Below are 19,813 nucleotides of genomic sequence, written 5' to 3'. Positions count from 1 at the left end.
ATCTATCTAACGCAATTAAAAAACATAGAATTGTTTGTGCCAACATTTCCAAAATATAGAGGGATTTTAAAAACGTCATTCCAATATTTTTGTCTCACTCATTGGCGACAGTTCCACTGAAATCCCAACTCTGTGTGATGAATGTTTATTGGGGTTGGTCTGGATTGTGTGTAAAGTGGCCAGTATTCATCTAGTTTTACTCTCCTTGTCTGGTATGCTTAACATTCGAGGGGCGCACGAAAGCAAGATGCACAAAATATGTCAAACCGAAATTTTGAATAAAAAATATCGTTCAGTGTATTTCAAAACAATATATATATGTAAAAACATTTGCCGCAATAAATCTTGTGCGAGTGTGAAATTAGAGGAAGGTTCCCAGCACAGCAGCTTCGGACGCGCGCGCTCTGCCCTCTGGCCCCGCCCCTGCTTCAGAAGGGTTTACTTGGCTGGGGCAGAGTGCGCCCTGCGCGGCGTTCATGTAGAGCCGAGTGGTCAGAGCGGTGGCGGCGACCGACTACGAGCACAGAACTTACACAAAAGTAAGAGAACTTTGAATGAACCTCTAATTCATTTGGGATAGTTAGACTGTTACTTCTGGTTGCACGCATGTCTGCTGAACGGGAGCAAGTCGGCTAAATTCGTTTAGACATAACTTCGCTGCTAATTTTAACCTCCGCGTTTGTTCGTGGTGTTAGAACGAAGTGGGATCCATGCGTTTTAAGCATCATTCTTGTTATATATATATATGCAAGTGAGGAGTGGGAGTGCGCAGGAGAAGAGTTAGCATAGGTGGCTAACAGACTGACAAGTGGCATTTAACTGTCGAAGTGTCGAGGGCTCAAACACGCCACGCGTTGTGAAATGCGAGGACGAGCAGAAACCGCCGTGCACAATTACCCAGGAAATCAGCTTTGGACGCTCAGTGATAGAAAGAGGATGGCATATGTGCTCGTATGAGTCTCCATAGTGAACAACAAGTGTTCTGTAACCTTTTGAATGTGGCGTGTTATAAACACGGGAGATTACAGCTGAGTAGCCAGAAATTTGGTGATGACTATGATGCCAAATGCTTGGAAGTCTGTGGAAGTTGTGAATAGGCGGGGTATGCTGGCGTGGTGAAAGCCATTGGGATCGCAGAAAATGCTGGATCTCAGCAGGCAGTCCTATGGTTTTGTCTCCTTTTGAAAGGGTTTGAAAATCTGTGCCAAAGATGCATGATTCGTTCTCTATACATTTTAAAATAAAACAAGGCCTCTAAAGAATAATGAAGAAATCAAGACTTAGTTCACTGCTCCACAGAATCGGAATCTTGTAATCCATTTGATTTACTCTTAACTTCTGCTGTTGGTTTCTGTAAAGGATAAATGATCTGGGATGTAAGGAATTATGCAGCCATGGTTCACAGTTAGGACATAATCAATAATAATTATTTTGCATGGTGTCAGAATGTATGAGATTAAATTATAAAAGACTGAAATGTCATTATCTTGTTTTAGGATATACTGAATAGAATGTAGCAAACATGAGAGAAGCAGTGCAGGCTGTGCTTTTTAGAGGCTCTGTAGACTCTAATGACAGGATTCTTAAGGTGGACCAGAAAACGTGAATAAGATGCCAACTTCAGCCTCTTCGCACATGGCTAGTGTGAGGTATTTACTTAGTGTGTTGGCGCTCCCCGTCTAGACCTCCTTCCACAGGACAACTAGAATACTAGTGTTGTAGTCAAGACTGCCTTAACCAAGATTAAGACATTGACAAGTCTGGAGGTACAAGACCAAGACACCGCTGAGACTTGAGGTCACAATGACCAAGACTGAAAACACACTAGGATCGACATCACGTTACTCCGATGAACTGTAGAGAAAAAAGGTGTTGCTGTTAAGTGTTATTGCTCCCTAAATCTAATTCATGTTATCTTTTCAGTTATATTATCCATATACCTCTCATTTTAAATTTCCTAGATTTATAATAGTTATGAGGCGGGGTGGAAAATAATATTTCGGGATGATAGTGGCCTAGGGGTAACACACTCGCCTATGAGCAAGAAGACCCGGGTTCAAGTCCCGCTTACTACCATTGTGTCCCTGAGCAAGACACTTAACCCTAAGTTGCTCCAGGGGGACTGTCCCTGTAACTACTGATTGTAAGCTGCTCTGGATAAGGGCGTCTGATAAATGCCGTAAATGTAATATTCCTTGCAATCCTCTCCAATAACCATTTTATAAGACCTCATCAAGGAAAACAGATGGGATGTACGAGAAAGACGTCCATATTAAGTCTTTTATACCAAGGACTGAGGCCTCGGGTAAGCTATGAATATGGCTATGTAATGATCCCTTGCTTTAGTAAGACAGTGCTGGTGACTTAACAAAGGGTACTGTACTGAGATGCTAAAGTACCATGAACTGGAAAAAAATAAAATTATTTAACATAATTTAAATTAATTTACATCTCCAAAGACTTAAGATAATCACCTCATGATGGAGAGGACTCCGCTGCTGCTGCTGCTCTTGCACATAGACTCAGGATTCTTATCAGCTGGACTCGTTTTCTGCCCATACTGAAAGCTAACAGGCTCAGCCAACAGAAGCACTACACAGACCTATGTCGTGTTATAGACTTCATCCAGGAACAATTACATGGTTCAGGTAAAATGCATGGTTATAGATGAATGTTCACAAAGTGCAGTGAAAATGGCCTTAAAGCCAAAAAAGAAGTTAGAATTATATTAGTTGGAGTTGGATTCTGAGGGGTCAGCATAAAGGTGTAAACAGAAACTTCTTATATTTGGCACAATGATTCAAATGACAAGTTAACTTTTTGCCATGTGTATTAATGGGTGCATCAATGGTTTCTCATTAAAAATAATTTATCTGAAAAAGCAGCGATCCAGGGATTATTGGGGGCTATTTTATAGAAGATTTAGAAATATTACATAACTGTCCTAAACTTAAGCCCACAGACTGTGGTATTCAATAAATTGTGCACATGGATAATAAACTTGCATACAGGATACTCCGCTGCATACACGACAGTCTGTGACATTTGGGAGTTTTTCCCTCATATTTTGATGACAAGAAACTCAGAGTTAGTCAACAATCTTGTAATTAGTTATCTTTCTTTTCATGGTGCTTTCTGTCCAGATGGCTTGACAAAAAGACCAACTACAACACTAAGGAATACTGCAGTTGTCTCTTAGCCAACATTAAATGAAGGGTATTGAATGACAATCTGCCTCTCCACACAGTATTTGTGTGTTTTCAGATAGGGCACGAAGCCATTTGCTGTGAAAACCTATCCAGAAGCATATTCAGCTGCACATGTAACTTGAGAGTTCATCATGTTGCACAAACGCTACATGGAACATTGTTGTGAGATTGTTTTTCTTGCCGGGTTTCTCCTCTGTATTGTCCAGGTTGCAATGTTTTAACATAACATAAAATGTTAAATACAAGTTATTGCTAAAATATTTAGTACTGTGTTTATAAACATATATAAATATCTATGCATATAAAATTAATAATAAGGACATTCGGCATGAATGGTTCAGGTAAATCAATAATTTATTTATTTTTGTTTTCATTGGTTTATATTTGAGCCTTAAACACATGACTGTTTTCAATATGATTATTTTTTTAATCGTTTCATCTCTCTCTGCATTATGTAGAAGTTTTTTTGTGGGCCTGATGCTGAAAAATGTCTGACCCTGCTGAAAGCCCAAGGGAGGTGGACCCTCTGAAGGGCCGAGAGGTGGACGGGGCGGCGAATGGAACAGCTGACTCGGCCAGAAAGAAGAGTGGGTGTGGGGGAAAGCTGAGTCTGTCACGGCTGTCAGGCTGGAGGACTGCAGCCTTCCTCTTCTCCCTCTTCCTCTGTCTCACTATTGTCTTCGCTTTCTCCTTCATCCTGCCCTGCCCTGTTCGGCCGCAGTATGTGGTTGCCTGGAACCGCACTATACCTGCTGCCGGTAACACAATCTCACATACCCAAAACATGACCAGGACTAACACAGGTATATTAATGTATATTGATCAGTGAATGTGTACACAGCTGCTTATAACTTCTTGGCTGTGGAGGACACAAATAATGACAAAGTGAAGGATGTGATTATAATCTACAAGAGCAGAGAAGGCAGCCAGAACAACACCTGTGAACATGAGGGTAAGACCATGGTCTCAAAAAAAAAATTATCTTTGGTCTTGTGCACTAAACCAGCCACATAAGTCTAAGTTAACATCAGACGTTTGTACAGTGGCACACAACATTGTTTGGATAGCTTGTTTGGGTGAAGTTTAATAGGAAACATTCATTGTAATGAGGTGTGTGTGTGTGTGTGTGTGTGTGTGAGAGACAGGTTTGCCCTCTCCCTGTTTATTATTGCTGGTGGTGGATGGGACCGATGGTGAGACTATATGGGAACGGCCTTTGGCTTCAGACCTCACCTGTGCTAAGTGTGGACTGGAGGGACTTGATGAACAGAACAAAGGGTGTCTGCTGGTTCATGATACAAATATAACTGCAATCAATATATACTCAGGTATTCAATCACTACACTCATATAGCACACTCAGGTTCTGAATAAAAAAACAAAACACTAATAAACTTAGCCATTCCCACACATACTGCTGTTTATACGCTAATTTATGTTGGAACTATGGCTATTTTGTGTTGGAACTATGGCTGTTTTGTGTCTGTGTGTATTAAGGTGTGCAGTTGTGGCAACATCAGTTGTCTTCTGATGGCAAAGTGGTTGCACCGATACTGAGTGTGCCAGATATGGATGGAGATGGACAGAAAGATTTTGTGCTTCTTATGTCAGACCACACACAGGTACTGTTTAAGTCAAAGTAGGGGTAGGCAATATTAGTTACAAAATATTTAAATATTATGCATAAATATTATGCAAACAGTTGTTCCATATGTGGAAAATAATCACACCAATGCAGTCTTCATAAACCATCAAATTGCCTTTTGGGATTGAGAAGGTTCCGTGTGGCATTTTTTTCTCATTCCAGATGAAGTTGAAGTTTCACTCCGGGAAGACCGGCAAGGCCATTGGTGAAGTGGTGGAGTTGGCGAGTGAGGTCACTTCACACCATCTGATGCACACAACAGCCAATGGTGCCCAGTACCTCCTTATGCAGACAGGTCAGCTTCCATCTTCATGGCAATTACTATAGCAACACAGTCAACAAATGATAGCATGACAATGGTGCAGCAGTCACTCTCAGACTGTTTACACACTGATAACAGTATTTGTTGTGTAATGGTGAGGCAGCAAGATCTGCAGAACTGACCAGCCTGGGAAAAATATTTGGCAGCCAACAATTGTGCAAGTTGTCTTTTCAAAGTCTTTTGCTCTCCTTCCCTTGCTCAATACCCCACCCCACATAATATTTAAGTCCGGTAAAGAAATGAAGAAAAGAAAAGCAGGACATTGCTGAAAGCTTACTGGATAATGCTGTAAGCGCCCCACACCTTGTATACCTTGGTGCCACTGATCGAGTAACAAACCTTTTCTTGACTAAAGCAGTGCATAAAGTCCCTCAACCTCTGAGAGGGCAGGGCAGCACCCCTTCACCTTAGCAAAGAGGGAAGCGAAAAGATAATGTACAACTCTGTAATGGGGGGTTCTGGTTTTAAGGTATCTGGTATTAAGGTTGTATATGATATTTAAGAATAAGAGACACATTTTGGAAAATATTTCTCCAATATCTTTCCTGGCTAGTACATGATCTGTACATATGAATATGGGAAGTCTTCTCACTTCTACATTATTTCTACACAGGGGTCAACATTAAGTACAGGATGCAATATAATTAAATACAGGATTAAATACAGTTAAATACAGGATAATTTGAGTTTAGACATGTGGGACAACCTTAATACAACCTTAAAGGGGTGGTATTAGCCTAGGGGTAACACACTCGCCTATGAACCAGAAGACCTGGGTTCAAGTCCCGCTTACTTCCATTGTGTCCCTGAGCAAGACACTTAACAATAAGTTGCTCCAAGGGGGACTGTCCCTGTAACTACTGATTGTGAGTCGCTCTGGATAAGGGTGTCTGATAAATTTACATTTCCATTTACAGCATTTTAGAAGGCAGTGGCGAGCACCAAAGAATGTTGAATTAACTAATTTGAGGATTAAGTCCCATGTGTCCTCAGATAATGATTAATTTAAGATCTGTTCCCAGGCCCTTTTAATCCAATCCATAGAAGAACCTTTCATACCTGCCAGTTTGTCATATATAGCATAAAGGAACTCCTTACTATTTTGAAATAAAGTAAGGAATGTATTCACTGTAAATAAATTTGGCATCTGAAAATACAGAAGAAAATGTCTGATTTGCAGATATCTGAAAAAGTGTGAACATGGGAGACTGAAATTTTCATTAAAACATATAGTTGTGGCCTAAAGTGAGAATATTGACAAGCACAAGGCTAGAGATCATTCTGTCATACTGATTAAGATGGAATAGCAGACTGGATTCTTTAAAGGGTGGGTGATGCTTGATTTAAGGCTTGTTTTATTTTATTTATTGGGTCTGCATAATTTTAAACTCTTTAAACTATTTATAGTCAGTTTTAATGATATTTAAGGCCATATTTTGGGAACTTGAAGTTGGTACTTTTTAAGGCTCAGCGGAAACCCTGCTGTGCACTCTGTGCTCTTGCCCAAAACTAATGACTTGTGTTGCAAGTAGGCGTGGTTTTGCGCAGGTGATGTTATTACAATATTTTGGTAAATTATTTTGTAAAAATGTGTGAATACTAGTGATGGGCCGTTATCGGCGGTAACATGCTGCGTTAACGTGAGACTCTTATAAAGCGATTTAAAAAAAAAAAAAAAAAAAAAAAAAAATCTCTTGGGCTCATCATTTGTGGTTCAAGAAACTAAATCAAAAAGTTACACAACGCAGAAGAAGAACCGCTACACTATGATGACTTTCACCTTGATATTTTAGCACGGATGTATATCTAGCCGAATTGCACTGTAGGGGGTGAGAACGAGTCTTCGAACTGTGAAATTACCACATCAAACGTGACGTGGTAACATGGATGCAGCTATTTAACTTAATAAACAGTTGGTAAACACAAGTACATCTTATTGAACATAATTTATTTTCATCAGCAATTATCATAGTAGAACAGCTTTCTCAAGCAGTTGAGAAAGTTGAGATCTGGCTTGAGAAACCCGTTCTCAAAGATTTACTTTTAGTCATTATTTGGGTAGCACACCTATTCTGAATGCCTTTGGCAAAATTCAAACGAGCCATTTTAATCTAGATTAAGATAAAATCTAGATTAATTTAATTACTCTAGATTAGAGTGAGATTAATCTAGATTAAGAAAATTAATCTATGCCCACCTCTAGTGAATACCCTGTAATAGTGAAAACAACATAAAAAAAACCCCACAATATTAGGGGGAATATATGTTAGTTAATATTACTTTTGTACTGTAAAGTTTTCCAGAAACCAAAATGAACTGGCCATTTCCACCAGAAATGACATTTCTCAAAAGCAATTAAATAGAAACACGTCTGTTAACACATAGCCTGAAAAGAGGTATGAAAATGCTGCCCCACCCACCGATACATAGGGCTGCACAATAAATCGTGTTTTAATCACAGTCACAATTTTGGCTGCCACGATTATATTAAGATGATCCTCATCAATGTTTACATTTAAATAACTAACCACCAGGGGGCAAACGAGAGCATAGACTGAGCGGCAGCCTCAAATTGTGACAAAGTGAGATGTGCGCACCTGCAAGAGAGTGTCCCTCATTTGGGGTTGGAAAAATTTGGCAACCCAAATAAATATATACACTAGATATCGCATTCAGTCTCTCAGCATACCGCCATCATTCAATCACGAGGAAATATGCCAGATTTTTCCGCCATGTACAGCTATAATAATGAGTGAACAATGAATCATGTATAACATTTCATAAGATTTTATTTTATCATCTTTTATTTTACAGAAAATTTGTGTTCAACAAATAACATTATTCATGTTACAGATCAGAGCATCTGTTTTCACACCCCCACCCCATAGGAAAGGCACAGCTCTCAGCAAAACCTCTCAATTCAAATTGGCTCGCTGTTGTTAACACCGACGGCATTTTGGATAGACGACAAACTGAGTCTGAACCATGACGTTGCTGCGATCTCCAGATCCTGCAGGTTCACTCTCTACAAATTCGCAAGATTAGGCCTTTTCTCTCACAACAGGCTACGCAGCTCCTCGTCCAGGCAATGGTCATCTCAAAACTCGACTATTGTAACTCTCTCCTGGCTGGAGCCTCTGCAATCACCATTAACCCACTCCAGATGATCCAAAATATGGCAGCCCGTCTCATCTTCAATCAGCCAAAATACACCCATGTTACGCCTCTTCTCACATCTCTCCACTGGCTCCCGATAGCTGCTCGCATTGAGTTCAAATCCTTGATGCTTGCCTACAGGGCTGTAAATGGAACTGCACCCTCCTATATCAATACAATACTACCTAGCTACACTCCTGCACGCCCTCTCAGATCGGCAAATGAAATGAGACTGAAAATTCTCTCTTCACGGGGTCTCCGATTCCAATCAACTCTGTTCTCCATTGTTGTCCCTGGCTGGTGGAACAACTTGCCCTCCTCCATTCGACTAGCCGAGACTACCACCACCTTTAAGAAGCAGGTGAAAACCCGCTTATTCAAAAAGTATCTCAGACAAATCTAACACTTACACACGCACATGCAGACACACTGCACAAAACAATAGAAAAAAATATATATATAATAATACATTTTTTCTTCGTCTAGCACTTAACAATCTCCGAGCATGCCTTATCAGGGATCTTAGTTTTTGTAAACTCAAAATCTATAGAAATCGAACGAGAATTGCTGTCTTCCTCCTGTAACTAGCTTTGGATAAAAGTGTTGGCAAAATAAAAATCAATACAATATTGATAAAAAATAATCGTGATTATCATTTTGGCCATAATCGTGAAACCCTACTGAGACATGAAGCGAGCATTAGCTGTGTTTTTTGCAAAAAAAAACGAAATCTTGTTTATACAGTTTTACGTGTGAGAGTGAGAGCACCTTCCTTCTCTTTACAGGATGATTTTAAACCCTTGATATTCCGTCTTACAAAGTTTAAATGACTACCTGTACTCCTGTACTAAGAATGTAAATAAATAAATGCAGCATGAAGGGAAAAAAAAAACTGTTACCAAAAAAACAAAGCATAACCCAGGTCTAAATAACCAGATAAAACTTCCCTGGCATTAAAGGATGTTTTGCTTCACCACCCACCCACCAGTGAGACAGCTGCTAAAAGAAAAGCTCTGCAAAACACCCATTGTGCATCTTCTAACAAACTTCAAAAACTGGCTCCCATAACATTAATTTGAGTATACCATAGCGTTTCTGTGTCTATAGCTTTAAATGATAATGATGAGGAGAGAGGTAGGACGATGAGGAGAGCAGCCTATAGAACTTGAGGGGGCGTCATCAAAACCATTCACCAGCCACAATGTTTGCCGCAGACAGGAAGTAGTGTTGTTTTTCCAGAAACAAGCTCACTCCTGTTGAGTGAGCATGAATATAGGAAATTGAGAGGAGTAATAATAGCATTAACTATTGCAGATGGATTTGCATATAGGACTTTGATCATTTTGATAAAATGTCATACTAGTTCAAAGTTATCCAAATATTTGATACTGTGATCTTTCACAGTTATAGGGTGACCTCCATGTGAACTGGAAAACCGTTGCCGAATGTCCAAAACCATTAGGGCCCAGCAAAGCCTAGTAATTGGGATAAAACCCAGGATAAAATGAGAGAACCTGGAATGTCCTTGACAATTGCAGAGCTTATTCCTAATGAAAAAGGTAACTCAAGATAATTTATGGGCATTCATACCCAGAAAACTATTTAATCGGTTGCCGATTAAATTCAATAAGCACACACAAATACAGTCATGCCCAAAAGTTGACACAAATACTGGTTTTCAGAAAGTTTGCTGCATCATTGTTTTTAGATCTTAATCAGTTTTGTGGTGTTTCTGTGGTGTATTGAACGGTAATTATAAGCATTTTTATTGACCATTTCATTAAGTTTATGCAAAGTCAATATTTGTAGTGTCTCTTGAGGATTGACCACAAATTCTCACTTAGACTAAGGTCAGAGGAGGACCCAAAATTTCTATGTTTTGTTTCTGAAAGAAGTTTTATTGACTTCTACCTTTCAAACAATCAATTTTTGAAATATTGTGGAAATTCAAATTGTAGGATGTACCTATAGTAAATAAAAATTGTACTTAAGGACCATGCTTGGTTGAGTGATGTGCACTGTGTCTATGGGACCGCAACTGCTAAAATCCTTATTAAAGAAGCTTTCTGCACTTCTTTGGCTTTATTATTCAGGTTTATTGGGTCTGTCAGAAAGACAGACCATTTATTATTGTGCTGAGAATGGCAAAAAAGAACATGTCTTACGTTAAAGACCGCCACGCGAAGACCGTCAAACGTAAAGAAACAACGGATTTGTAAAATAAAACTTCTTTGAAGTGATACTGCAGTACCACAGTAAAGAAGCCCCATTTTACAAATTCCAGCTGTGACCAATGCCCGGACAGACCCATCAAAATTTCCCCTGGAATTTTGGCTTCTAGTTAGTATTGAGCTTTTTTGACACGACAGCTCACATGACAGCAGTTGTGTGGAAGTAGGATTTTGATAAGTTATTTGAGGCTAGGTTTACATAGGCACTCATGTCACATTATGATCCCTAAATCATCCTTTCTGCCTATTGCCAATCAGTTCTTAGATCAGGGTCAGGTTTGGAGCTTTTATAGATGTTGATTGATGATTGTGGAAGAAATGTAGCTCTTAACTCATTTGGGCATTGGGCATTTTTCATGATCAATAAAAAATGGCAGAAATGTATGTCTTTTGTGTGTATCTTTAATTTATTTTGAGGGGAAAAAAGACACTTTATTTTATTTAGCAGACGCTTTTATCCAAAGTGACTTACAAGAGGAAGACACCAGCAATTCTCGTTCGATTTCTATAGAATTTTGAGTTTACAAAACTAAGAGCCCTGATAAGGCCTAACTTGTCAGCAAAGAGCATGCTCTGAGATTAAGTGCTGGACGAAGAAAAAATTATGTGTATATATATTTTTTTGGTATTGTTTTGTGCAATGTGTACGCATGTGCGTGTGTAAGTGTTAGATTTGTCTGAAATATTTTTTTGAATAGGAGGGTTTTCACCTGCTTCCTAAAAGTGGTGGTAATCTCGGCTAGTATATGGAGGAGAGCAGGTTGTTCTACCAGCCAGGGACAACAACAGAGAACAGAGTTGATTGGAATCGGAGACCCAGTGAAGAAGGAATTTTCAGTCTCATTTCATTTGCCGATCTGAGAGAGTGTGCAGGAGTGTAGCTAGGTAGTATTGTATTGATATAGGAGGGTGCAGTTCCATTTACAGCCCTGTAGGCAAGCATCAAGGATTTGAACTCAATGCGAGCAGCTACAGGGAGCCAGTGGAGAGAGGTAACATGGGTGTATTTTGGCTGACTGAAAATGAGACGGGCTGCCATATTTTGGATCATCTGGAGTGGTTTTATGGTGACTGCAGAGGCTCCAGCCAGGAGAGAGTTACAATAGTCGAGTTTGGAGATGACCATTGCCTGGACGAGGAGCTGCATAGCCTGTTGCGAGAGAAAAGGCCTAATCTTGTGAATGTTGTAGAGAGAGAACCTGCAGGATCTGGAGATCATAGCAACGTGATGGTTCAAACTTTGTCATCGATCCAAACTCCAAGGCTTTTTGCAGACGCCATGGGTGTTAACAGTAGCGAGCCAATTTGAATTGAAAGGTTTTGCTGAGGGGAGTTGTTGCCCGGAAAGATCAGAATCTCGGTTTTGGATAGGTTGAGTTGGAGGTGTCGCTCAGACATCCATGCCGATATGTCTGAGAGACAGGCCAAAATTTTTGTTGCTATAGTAGCATCTTCTGGTGGGAATGACAAATAGAGCTGGGTGTCATCAGCGTAAGATTGATAAGAGAAGCCATGTGATTGGATGATGTGAGCGAGTGTATATTGAGAATAGAAGTGGGCCAAGGACAGAGCCTTGTGGAACCCCTGTGGTTACCCTAGAGAGGACAGATGTCTCACCTCCCCATGATACCTTGAAAGACCTGTCGTGAAGAGGTGAACCAATTTTGTACGGTTCCTTTAACTCCTAAATCTGAGAGTGTGGTGAGAAGAATTTCATGATTAACTGTGTCGAAGGCAGCAGATAGACACACAGCTGGAAGATATCCTAAGCCTCACACATGTTGATAGCGACTCCCTGATGACCACAAATTTCATAAAGTATCCTGAAAAACTAGAGCAAGCAAACAAGAGCATGCATGCAAGACATTTACATTTGTATCATGTACTCATATGACTGAATGAGAGAGAGAGAATGTATGCCTGGATCACTGCATGTGTTTCCGAGTCCATAGACAAACATCATCCTAAATAAAAGCCAATCCACACTGAAATCACACTGAAGGTACTGTGGAGCATCATGAGCCTGAGCCTGAATTTGAGAAAGCTGATTAATATTATTTAAAAATGTGCAAAATAGAAACAGTGTTTCAATACCAAAAGATAATCTGTGTTTGAAATTCAAAGTGAAGTGAAAGTGAATTGATTGTCATTGTGAAACACAGCACAGCACACAGTGCACACAATGAAATGTGTCCTCTGCTCTTTACTCATCACCCTTGGTAAGCAGTGGGAAGCCATGAAAGGCTCGGGATTTGAACCGGCCTTTTTCTGATTACCCACTAGGCCAACCACTACCCAAATGAGAGGGATTCGAACCCGCAACTCTTCGGTTACAAGTTTGCTTCATTACCAGCTAGGCCACCACAGCACCACTAATTAGGCTGATAAAAATTTCTATCTAATGCAAACGGGGGGTTGGGGGCGTACGATAATGTTCCAATTTAGTAAAGGGCGGCCCTGCAGAAAAAGTTAAGAAAGCTAACAAAGAGCAAAATAGCTGAGATTGGAGCCCAGGAGGACCACAAGTCATCATTTCATGTGTTAATAAACTGTTTATTATCTTTGGTGTCTTTGGTTTCAGTCTGGCAGTATGAGGAAAAAATGTGATAAAAATCTATTGAAACAGCTCAATATGGGAGAGTATATTGTTTTAGTTCTTTTTGTCATATCGCCCAGCCCTACATTATAGATAATGATATTGATTATACTCTTCAGGCTATAAATAATACATCTTGTTAAGCAGGAAGTTAGTCTGAGATTGAATTAAAGAACAGATGTTTTTGTTACAATATAATATCAAATCAGAATAGTAATTGTTTTGTTTAATTTTTTCCAGACACTGGGATGATCACACAGGGCTTATGGAGTTTGGCACAAAAGGCAAATATAAGCACAAAGCTGAAGATGGACCCTGAGTGGGAGAAAATGAGGAATGGGTCAGGAGCCATAAAAACACACACACACTGTAAATGTGACCTGTGGCACATTTTCATACTCAAATAAATACATTAGAACTTGAATGGTCACATTGTTTAACTTTTGAGTACTATCTGAAAGGATAGAAGTATACTCCTGTGGCAGAGTCTGTTTCCCCAATAGCTTCCCTCACATCAGCTAGTGGTGAGCTAGTTTTAGCTTACCACTAACTAGATATGTTTTTTGTATATAAACTGCTGAGAAAGAATAAGGATATGATTAATCACCACAGTCTAATACCAAGTCAAGAAAATGCCAGAACAACCCCACAAAAGGCTATGGTGCCAAAACCACAAAGTAGCATTAATCCAGGTCTGGGAAGAGATCCTTCAGGACACATCATCCTTGATCTTGTCAAGAGCATGCCCAGACATTGTTAGGGGGCATTCTCAAAATGAGTAAAAATTTATAGCATTCACAGGCACCCTTATTCAAAGAGACTTAGAATCAGTAGTGATTGGGAAAGTTAACACTGAAGCAGGCTTTAAATTTATCATGATACTGTTTTTGGTCAAACACCAGTTCTAATTTTTCTCCCTCAGCTTTTTATGTGTGCAGCGTGTGTTTGAGGTCAGTGGGGGCAAGAGTGTTCCATCATTATTGCTGATTGGTCCCAGTGAGCAGCTCCACCATTGTACCAATGAAGTCCCCAGCATGGAACTCCTTCGTGGAGACTCACTAACTTCAATGTGGAAGATTAACACAAGCAAACTGCTGAGGTACGCCTTCCACTCAAACACACATGTTGCCATGAGGAACCACTGTGACTCAAACATCACATCTATATCTGCACAGTGAGCCTTCTTTTGGACACTTCAACCAAGACCATATTCCAGATGTGGTCATTGAGGAAGATGCTGGAAACAACACTAAAAAGGTGACTGCCATGGTTCCACTGAAATCCCCCTTTTCCCCGGGTACCTTTTATGGCTGCCTGTTGCTTACTAAGGTGATTGGTTAAAAGCAGAGGCCACATTTCACTGTTTTCACTGTGTACTGTGTCACAATCACTTTTACAGAAGACTGATGGCAAAACAGTAAAAAAATAATAATTAGATGTATATTGCATATGTACTACTCATATGAAATATTATTATATGAAACTTCAAGTATGATGCTTTGTGTGTTTTATTAGGTTATGATATTAGATGGAAATTCTGGTGGGTTGCTGTGGAATGTCTCTTTGCTCACCAAGGCACACACTCCTTGGCCCTCTTCTGTGCTCACATTGTACTCTTACTCTGTGTTCATGATGTGGGGGGAGAAGCAGAGCCAGACCAATGATACAGTGAGTACACACACATACACAAAACAAATAAACCCTGTCGGCTGCACCTTGATTTTGCCTCTATTTTCAGAATGAATTTGTGGAAGAGCGGTTTTCATATCTTCTTCATCCGTTGCATTCCAACTTACTGCTGGAACGTAGCAACCCTGTGGAGGATGTTATTGCATTTAAAGGTAAATCATATGTGGATACAACTGATACAGATAATAGGAATGAGCGTTGTAAGTAATTTTGCTATTTGAATAGCTTGACCGATGTCGCTAAATAGTTTGAAAATGAGAACAGATATGTTCATTTGGCCTTATGGGTGTAATATATTGCTAGTATATTATGTATATCACTCATTCTCGAGAATAGGGGCAAACCCGTATTTTGGAAGATTTTTTGTCTTATTATGCTGGGAAAATACATTTTATGATATAGCATGAAGCATGAAATGGTAATATTTATGCTAGCAATTTTTTTAAATAATTTTTCTTTTGTTCATTGTAGATTTTGAAAGCTTTTAATGCGTTTCTTAAATGTTTGAAGTCGTGAATCCTTAGCTGGGGCAAGGGTGTTTTCTGACCCAAAAAAGTTTAGGAAAATAAGTCAGACCAATCTTTTTAGAAATAGTTTCTATATATTTTTTTCACATAAATACATTTTCACAAAATAAATGATTGAATTACTGTTAAATAATTTGTGTTTAAAGTAATTTTTTGGGTGGTAGGATATGTTTTGTCTTAAATCTCAAGAATGGGTGATTATTATTAATATTACATTAAATGTTACCAATCCCAAATGATTTGTGCTGTTTACTGACACTACACCATGTCTTTCTCTGAATGTAGCTACACTTTTGGAACGTGGTCGACACGCATCCTATCTCATCCTGAACGGTCCAAGTGCTAATGAGGGGGTAGATCCAGACTTGGCAAAATCTGTGGTACTGACTAAGCGCAAGCTGAAGAAGGACATTGACGACAGCAATGTGCTGAGAGTGGGTGAGCCACAGGAAGAACCAGTATCCAAGGACAATGAAGATTACATCAAAGAAGCATTTAACAGACTGCGGTTCAGTGATTCACTCTGAGAGACGCTACCCTCCTACCATAAATCATAGCTCCAGATGCTTATTAAATAATACAGTAGTGCCCTTCTTTCACACTACTACAAATGAAGGTCTGGTAATATTTCTTCAGAGTAGTTAAGTTGGCTGTGGAGTTGGAATTATGTATAGTAGACTTCTGGAATTATGTATAGTAGACTTCAGCCTTCTCATCTAATTTTTGGTACCAAAAATTGAAAGAAACCCAAATGTTGCGTTGCATTGGATAGGGTACAGTATTTAATTTAATGTGGAAAACCAGTGGAGAAATGCAGGTTCCTTTAAGATTGTGCAACAATGCCTATTGGAGCGTAGAGTTGTTTTGCTGCTTTGTAATTGCCACTAGATTGCAGTGATTCACTCCTCATGCTGAAGTGCAGAATGTGGACAGATGTCTATCATGTTGGGAAGTGTGTTTGTGTGTGCGTGTGCAGCCGAGTGTGGTGTGTTGTGAGAAACTCTTGACTTTGTAGTGATATTTTACTATTTTTGCACTTTGTTAAATCATAGTGTTGCTGAACACTGGCAATCAAAGACTAGCACATTAGAAGGTTTCAAAATATTGTAGCATAAATACTGCTGTCTGAGATCTATACATTTATTCTGTGTGCCTTAGAACATATTTCCTCAGGACAGGGTCTAATGTGCCTGTAATTAGGGCATTAGTCCACTCTGCTTCAGTCTGTTATCTGTAGAGCAAGCGACACAGACACTATAGTTGAAGTGAGCTGGTTTTAGGAACCCTAAAAACAGGAAATCGAATGAATGGGATTCTGCTTTATTTTTTAACCAGAGCATCCTGACCTGAGAAAACAGGGTAATGCTTTGTGACTTTATTTTGAACCTGTAGATCAGGACTGCAATGTATGCAATAAAGAAATTGTTTGAATTGAAATGGAGATATTTAAGCATATTTAAATTAAATATAGGCATATGTATAAAATTATCAGTTTGTTGTACACATTCGTACAAATGACACAAATACTGTTTACAAAGTTTGCTGTTTCAGTTTTTAAATCTATTTGTCAGTTGTTTCTGTGGTGTATTGAAGTATAGTTACAAACCTTTTATTACTTATTTAAGTATTATTATTTTATTGTTTCAAAGGCTTTTATTGATCAAGTTTATGCAAAGAGTCAATATTTGTAGTGTTGGCCCTTTTGTTTCATCTGTGGTTAACAGAGGAAGAACAATGATTTCAAGCATTACCCTCATTTAAAACAATACAGAAGCAGCCAACTTCAGTATTTGTCATTCTCAAAATTGACCACAAGTGCATAGCTGAAATATCAGAGACATGTATATACACCAACGAGCCATAACATCTATAAAACACTTTGTAGAGAATTAACTGTTAAATACACTACACATAAGTACACAGTAGAAATGGACATTTGTCAAGATGTATAACATACACACAACATTTAGTCATACTACACACAAAAATACTGTGGGTTGCAAAAGTATTCAGCCGACTTGAACGTTTCCACATTTTGTCACATTACAACCACAAACATGAATCTATTTTATTGGAATTCCACATGAAAGACCAATATAAAGTGGTGTACACTTGAGAAGTGGAACGAAAATCATACATTATGAAGTGAAAGTGAAGTGATTGTCACACGTGATACACAGCAGCACAGCACACAGTGCACACAGTGAAATTTGTCCTCTGCATTTAACCCATCACCCTGAGTGAGCAGTGGGCAGCCATGACAGGCGCCCGGGGAGCAGTGTTACATTTGTTACAAACATTTGTTACAAATAAATAACTGAGATCATGCATATTTATTACACCCTCTGACTCAATACTTTGTATAACCACCTTTTGCTGCAATTACAACTGCCAGTCTTAGTCTCTACCAGCTTTGCACATCTAGAGACTGAAATTCTTGCCCATTATTCTTTGCAAAACAGCTCCAGCTCAGTCAAATAAGATGGATAGCACTTGTGAACAGCAGTTTTCAGATCCTGATACAGATTCTCGATTGGATTTAGATCTGGACTTTGAATAGGCCATTCTAACACATGGATATGTTTTGTTTTAAACCATTCCATTGTTGCCCTGGCTTTATGTTTAGGGTCATTGTCCTGCTGGAAGGTGAACCTCTGCCCCAATCCCAAGTCTTTTGCAGACTCCAAGAGGTTTTCTTCCTAGATTGCCCTGTATTTGTTTCCATCCATCTTCCCATCAACTCTGACCAGCTTCCCTGTCCCTGCAGAAGAGAAGCACCCCCAGAGCATGATGCTGCCACCACCATATTGGACAGTGGGGCTGGTGTGTTCAGAGTGATGTGCGGTTTTAGTTTTCTGCCACACATAGCATTTTGCATTTTGGCCAAAAAGTTCCATTTTGGTCTCATCTGACCAGAGCACCTTCTTCCACATGTTTGTTGTGCCCCCCACATGGCTTGTGGCAAACTGCAAATTGAACTTTTTATGGTTTTCTTTTAACATTGGCTTTCTTCTTGCCACTCTTCCATAAAAAACAACTTTGTGCAGTGCACGACTAATAGTTGTCCTATGGACAGATCTGAGCTTTAGATCTCTGCAGCTCGTTCAGAGTCACTCTTGGCTGCATTTCTGATCAGCATTGTCTTTTTTCGGCCTGTGAGTTTAGGTGGATGGCCTTGTCTTGGAAGGTTTACAGTTGTGGCATACTCCTTCCATTTCTGAATGGTCGCTTGAACAGTGCTCCATGAGATGCCTGCTGAAAGCCTGCTTTAAATTTCTCAATAACTTTATCCCTGACCTGTCTGATGTGTTCTTTGAACTTCATGGTGTTGTTGCTCCCAATATTCTCTTAGAGTTGCATTTGTACTGACATCAGATTACACACAGGTGCACTCTATTTAGTCATTAGTACTCATCAGGCAATGTCTATGGGAAACTGACTGCACTCAGACCAAAGGGGGCTGATTAATTATGCACACCCTACTTTTCAGTTATTTATTTGAAAAAAATGTTTGGAATCATGTATGATTTTTGTTCCACTTCTCAAGTGTACACCACTTGGTAGTGGTCTTTCACGTAGAATTCCAATAAAATATTCATGTTTGTGGTTGTAATGTGACAAAATGTGGAAAAGTTCAAGGGGGCAGAATACTTTTGAAACCCACTGTATATATTTTAAATAATAAAGCATGTTTAATTGATTATGGTTTAGATACATGTTCATTTTAAAACACGTAATTCTATATAGAGAATTTTAGGGAAATAACATTTCCATAGATAAGTAATTTGTGATTTGTATAAACACCATATAATATAATTTACACCTAGCACACCTACAGTGAGACAAAAAAAATAATTAGGCAGATACATAGATAGCATAACCGTATATCAGACGAATCCGCCCTTATCTGTCAACCCAGGCCACCCAACTACTGGTTCAGTCCTTAGTAATCTCACGACTGGACTACTGTAACTCCCTTCTAGCTGGTCTACCACTATGTACCATCCGACCTCTACAACTAATACAAAATGCAGCAGCACGACTGATCTTCAACCTTCCCAAATTCTCCCACACCACCCCTTTGCTACGTTCCCTCCACTGGCTCCCAGTAGCTGCACGCATCAGGTTCAAAATACTGATGCTGGCCTACAAAGCCAAACATGGAGTAGCACCATCCTACCTCACAGCCCTTATTACACCTCGCACTGCACCTCGTATACTCCGAGCCTCCAGTACTGCTTGCCTGGTCCCTCCATCTCTAAAGGTAAAAGGAAAACATTCATCTAGACTCTTCTCTGTCTTGGCCCCTCGGTGGTGGAATGAACTTCCCCTCGAGGTCAGAACAGCTCAGTCACTGAGCACCTTCAAACGACAGCTCAAGACCTTCCTCTTTAATATTTATATTAAAGTATTTAGTATATAAAGTATTTAGAGTAAAT

General features: G+C 39.4%; 1 protein-coding gene across 1 annotated transcript; it reads left to right on the top strand.

Moving 5' to 3' along the window:
• Positions 1-425: 425 nt before the first annotated feature.
• Positions 426-16,811, top strand: fam234a (family with sequence similarity 234 member A). Its single transcript, XM_028962923.1, has 12 exons — positions 426-539; positions 3,668-3,967; positions 4,051-4,161; positions 4,355-4,537; positions 4,706-4,830; positions 5,016-5,148; positions 13,399-13,498; positions 14,081-14,257; positions 14,334-14,415; positions 14,674-14,826; positions 14,897-14,999; positions 15,660-16,811. Exons 2-12 carry the CDS (start codon positions 3,697-3,699, stop codon positions 15,899-15,901), a joined length of 1,680 nt encoding a protein of 559 aa, XP_028818756.1. The 5' UTR covers positions 426-539; positions 3,668-3,696; the 3' UTR covers positions 15,902-16,811.
• The last annotated feature ends 3,002 nt before the right edge of the window (positions 16,812-19,813 follow it).

The sequence above is a fragment of the Denticeps clupeoides genome, chromosome 2 (assembly GCF_900700375.1).
Source record: "Denticeps clupeoides chromosome 2, fDenClu1.1, whole genome shotgun sequence".
NCBI classification, from domain to species: domain Eukaryota; kingdom Metazoa; phylum Chordata; class Actinopteri; order Clupeiformes; family Denticipitidae; genus Denticeps; species Denticeps clupeoides.
Note: the sequence above shows the minus strand (reverse complement) of the source record. Positions and strands in the feature narration are given on the sequence as shown.

What these genes read in the sequence shown, in the direction of transcription:
- fam234a (XM_028962923.1), top strand. Translation starts at nt 3,697, where the DNA reads ATGTCTGACCCTGCTGAAAGCCCAAGGGAGGTGGACCCTCTGAAGGGC. An exon ending in CAACACCTGTGAACATGAGG is followed by an intron (nt 4,162 to 4,354) that starts GTAAGACCATGG and finishes TGTGAGAGACAG; the next exon opens with GTTTGCCCTCTCCCTGTTTA. An exon ending in TGGGAGAAAATGAGGAATGG is followed by an intron (nt 13,499 to 14,080) that starts GTCAGGAGCCAT and finishes TTTCTCCCTCAG; the next exon opens with CTTTTTATGTGTGCAGCGTG.